Consider the following 5,000-nt stretch of genomic DNA (forward strand, 5'->3'; position numbering starts at 1 on the left):
GTTACCGACAAAAAATATTGGAATGTCAGTCAGTAATAAGTTCTTCATAATCAGCAATTTTTCCTTGAATACAATATTGTGATGCGAAAATGATAATCATATTCAAGGTGACAACGAAATCATAATATTTTCACTTACGATTCAGTATACGAGTGGCATGCAAGTTAACAAACGACAATACCCACAAACAACTTAAGGATCTTTCGTGCACGGGGAAGCTGCTTACACGAGAGGCATAGATGGCGGGGGGGGGGGGTACGAACCCTCCTTCCACCCCTCCCCGCCTCCTGATAGGAAAAAAATCTACTTATATATGAGCATTTGAATGGTATTATTATTTTTTTTATTTGAAATGTCGCGAAATGTTGAATATGGTCGCAACTTTTAGTTTGAAGTATGTGTCCGTTCACACAGATGGGCAGTTCTCTTCGTTTGTAAGTAAACAATGTCGAATGCACTGTGCAATTTGTAGTGTGTATGCAATTGACTGTGGTTAAACCTGTCTTCACCCTCTTTCGCAATGCTTTGCTAGTTTCATGAAGGATATAAAGACTCAAACACTGATATTCGTTCCTCAAACATATCATTTCATATACCTAGACATTTTCCTTCCGTATATCTCTGCTGTTTGAGCCGCAAAATGGGAAACCTAAATGATTTGGGAATTTAGATTATTATGTGCCAGTCAGATTATTGGTCACATAGACAGGTATGCAAAAGGTAGAACAGGCAGAAAGCAAACAACCCAGGGAGATGCAAGCACGGCCCTCTTAAAAGCGAAAAAAAAAGAAACTGACCGAAAAAATATAAATCTGTTTATTGCATGCTTTTGCCAACATACGTTTCTCGATGCCTTGACAATAGGTCTGTTTATGTCGCTGCGAATGATACCCATGTCTTAGCTAGTGTAACATTAGCCTAATTAGCTAAGTGTCCTTGTAACATGATCACTTTATTTCGTGTGGAAACGTGCGAGGGTAAACCGATCTGAAAATAGGTAAACTTATCATTAAAAAAAAAAATTAATATGCACCTGTGATGGACGGTGGCTAAGGTCACATTTGACCTCACTTCCAAAGTGCCTCCTGCGCCCTTGCATACGGTTGGATGCCAATACTTCCTCATCAGACGGACAAATAACCATTTCAGTTATTTGTCCGTTTGATGAGGAACTCTTGACGAATTCGACACGTCCCGGTTGGATTTTATTTCCGATTGTGGCTGTTTTCCTATATAATGTGCGCGCGCGTGTGTGTGTGTGTGTGCATGTGCGCGTGTGTATGTGCGTTTGATTTCTTGTATTGCCACAATAATTATTACTGATGGTATTATCGTCCTCATTATTATCATCCGTTTTATCGCTGTCTTCATCGTGTTATATTGTCATTTTATCACTGTCATTATCGACGCCATTTATGACCGTAATTACAAAAGTGAAAATTTATAAATAGGACTCGACCCCTCGCAACAAATACCATTATTAATCACGAGTACAATTCCCCTAACTAATATTTACCACCACCCAAACCAGCGGCAAAGTCATTATCGCCCAAACAGCTGATTTCACCATCGAGGCTTTCAATAGTAGCCAATATTTACAATGCACATTAAAAGAATGGCTTTGCTCAGTTGGGGGGGGGGGGAGGTCGGGGCGCTGGGTCGATTCGTCATCTGCTTATGTATGGGCGCACCCGCATGCCGCCCACGCCAGGCACTTGATATGAGCCGCCCGTTGCCGTCTTTTTGGGTTCCTTCCCACGCGTGACATAAGGGTGTCTTGATTCGTTTGCTGTTGAGCCAGGCAGTCTTGTCGTTCTCTCGTTCTCTGTCTTTCTGTTTGTCCGTTTTTTTTCCGGTCTCTCTTTCTCCATTCTCTCTCTCTCCATATTCTCTCTCTCTCTCTCTCTCTCTCTCTCTCTCTCTCTCTCTCTCTCTCTCTCTCTCTCTCTCTCTCTCTCTCTCTCTCTCTCTCTCTCTCTCCCCCTCACTCTCTCCCCTCACTCTCTCCTCACTCTCTCTCCCTCTCCTCTCTCTGTCTCTCTCTCTCTCTCTCTCTCTCTCTCTCTCTCTCTCTCTCTCTCTCTCTCTCTCTCTCTCTCTCTCTCAATAAACGTGTCAAAGACAAACTCAAAGTCTCTCTCTCTCTCTGTTCTATCTCTCTATCCATCTCCCTATTTCTTTCTTTCCTTCTCTCTCTCTCTTTCCCCTTTGAGAATATGTATATAAGTTGCCTAGAAACTTTCCAATGCGAAATGATTAAATCTCTCTCTCTCTCTCTCCCTCTTCCTTTATTTCTCTCGTTCTTTTTCTTTCCCTCTCCCTCCCTCTTTCTTTCTCTCTTTGGGAATATGCATACAAGTTGTATCGAAACTTTCCAATACGAAATGGTTCATAGCACATACGTGACCGGGGATAACCTCATAAAACATGCAGGTCTTCACGGGCGCACATACAACGGGATGCCTTTTCTATGACTAATTGGGCAGAGCAACGGCGATAATAAGCTCTCACGGGACCTCATGACTTAGGGAGTCCCGACGAGGCCCGCATACCTATGGTACAGTCGAGACACGCTACCAGCAGCGACTTGGGGGAGTGAAGTACCTCTTTGTGCTAGGGGGAGTGAGCAGTACTTCTTCTTTGTTCTCTCTCGCTGTCTCTGTGTTTTTTGTCTCTTTCTCTTTCTTTCTCTCTGTCTCTGTCTGTCTCTGTCTCTGTCTGTCTCTCTCTCTGTCTCTGTCTCTGTCTGTCTCTGTCTCTGTCTGTCTCTGTCTGTCTCTGTCTCTGTCTCTCTCTCTCTCTCTCTCTCTCTCTCTCTCTCTCTCTCTCTCTCTCTCTCTCTCTCTCTCTCTCTCTCTCTCTCTCTCTCCCTCTCTCTCTCTCTCCCTCCCTCCCTCCCTCCCTTCCTCTCTCGGTCCATTTGTCTATTTATGTGTCTACCGGTCTATCTTTCTGTATGTCTTTCCATCTACCTATTATCTGCCTTGTGTTTGGGGATGTGATGGATTTGTTGTCTGGAGTCTTGTTTTATATTTGCGGCGTTTATTTTCACTATTTTCACGTGAATGTCACTTTCATAAATGTCTTTAAATATCTCCGGCGTACGTATAGATCCTATGATATCTGTGTCCTTCTCATAAATCCGTCTGATACAAACAGCATGAAATAAGGGCGGGGGATGAAGTACTAATGGTTAGTTGATACGATGCATTCCAGTTCTGATCCATATGATAAGGAGGGGAGGGAAATCACCTCGGAATAATAGGCAGAATCACGCAGGCAAGGGCGCTGGATACGTGACTCGGATCAGTGAAACGATGACTGACTTTTCTCTTGTTATTGATGAGATAACCATGAGAGATCTGGCTAGAGTTGTTTTATGGGAGGAGATATCGGAGTGGTTGTAGTTTCTATGTTCGTTGGTTTGCGTGTATGTGTGTGTGTAGGAAGGCAGTTGGTATTCACATATGTAGATACATATCTGTACAGTTACAGCTTTATATAGACATACACTTACATGCACACGCGCACGCATGCGCGCCCACACACGTACACGCACACACTCGAGAGAGAGAGATAGAGAGAGAGAGAGAGAGAGAGAGAGAGAGAGAGAGAGAGAGAGAGAGAGAGAGAGCATTTCCTTTTAGAAAGCAGAGAAATGACGGATTACGATGTATCATGTTCCTGAGTTTTTGATAGTTTGAATTTATGCAACGCACACGAGCCAGCACTACATGTGCAATGAAGTGAGGATAAAAAATGTACTTACATTTCAGTTATTCCCTTTGAATAAGAACAAAAGCCTCATTCTCCTCGGTGTACACATGGTCTTTCAAACATTCATATGTAATCTGTAATCCCCCCCCCCCCACCCGTTTTTTTTTTTTTTTTTTAAGATTGCATTCCCTGAACTAATCCTATACCACACTGAGTGACTGACAGACACATGCAATAGCTGTAGATGTAAGGTAGTGTCTAACAACTATTTTCTACCATGTGATAATATCTGTTTCTTAAAATGAATCGCATGAATCTAATGTTTGACGAGTAGGATATATATGATAAAATGTATATTATGTGTTTGATGAAAAGTGATTGACTAAATAAGTCAATTAATTAATTTAATTAGTTTTCTTAATGAAAGATGTATTGTAAAATAACTGTTTTATATGGAGAGGAAATATAGTATTTATGTATAACAATGGACGGTTATTTGTCTATATTCAATCTCTATCTAAAAGAAGAGTATTAGCAATTTACAATAATAATTGACCAATTTATTCCTTCTATGTGTGAGGGAGAATCAACATTTGTAGTGAGCAGCAAATTTGTCTATATTCAATCTCTGTGTAAAAGAAGAGTATTAGCAATTTACAATAATAATTGACCAGTTTATTCCTTCTATGTGTGAGGGAGAATCAGCATTTGTAGTGAGCAGTAATTATTGACAATTGATTTCTAATTCGCGTGTTTTGACCCCCAGCGCCCATCAAGGAGCAGATCGACTGCTCTGTATATACCGGTGAGACACTTCCCCTTTTTGCCTCTTTCGTCCCTTTAAGTCTCCCTCGCAAGCTGCCTTGTTGCTCTCTGTCTGATCCATTCGATGACTGCATCTGTCTCTCTCTTCTTTCCTTGCTGACTTGTCTTCTTGTCTGGATCTGTTTCTGTGTCTTTCTTTCTCTGGCTCTATCTTTTTTTTCTGTCTCTGTCTTTCTGTCTCTCTTTCTCTGTCTCTCTTTCTCTCTCACTCTTTCTTTCTCCTCTCTCTCTCTCTCTCTCTCTCTCTCTCTCTCTCTCTCTCTCTCTTCTCTCTCTCTCTCTCTCTCTCTCTCTCTCTCTCTCTCTCTCTCTCTCTCTCTCTCTCTCTCTCTCTCTCTCTCTCTCTCTTTCTCTCTCTCTCTGTCTCTCTCTATCTCTCTCTCTCTCTCTCTCTCTCTCTCTCTCTCTCTCTCTCTCTCTCTCTCTCTCTCTCTCTCTCTCTCTCTCTCTCCTCTCTC

The 5,000-nt window shown here is 42.0% G+C and overlaps 1 protein-coding gene across 4 annotated transcripts in view; it reads left to right on the forward strand.

The window, feature by feature from the left end:
• The window catches only part of Pgant2 (polypeptide N-acetylgalactosaminyltransferase 2), a 127,075-nt gene that overhangs the window by 34,047 nt on the left and 88,028 nt on the right, over positions 1–5,000 (forward strand). For 2 of the 4 annotated variants that reach the window (XM_070123973.1, XM_070123978.1), the window contains exon 2: positions 4,484–4,522. The exons of the other annotated variants lie outside the window; for them this stretch is intronic. In XM_070123973.1, coding sequence (XP_069980074.1) covers positions 4,484–4,522 — 39 coding nt within the window. The remainder of the gene's footprint in view (positions 1–4,483; positions 4,523–5,000) is intronic. 4 annotated transcript variants of the gene reach the window in all.

The sequence above is a fragment of the Penaeus vannamei genome, chromosome 1, assembly GCF_042767895.1.
Source record: "Penaeus vannamei isolate JL-2024 chromosome 1, ASM4276789v1, whole genome shotgun sequence".
In the NCBI taxonomy this organism is placed as follows: domain Eukaryota; kingdom Metazoa; phylum Arthropoda; class Malacostraca; order Decapoda; family Penaeidae; genus Penaeus; species Penaeus vannamei.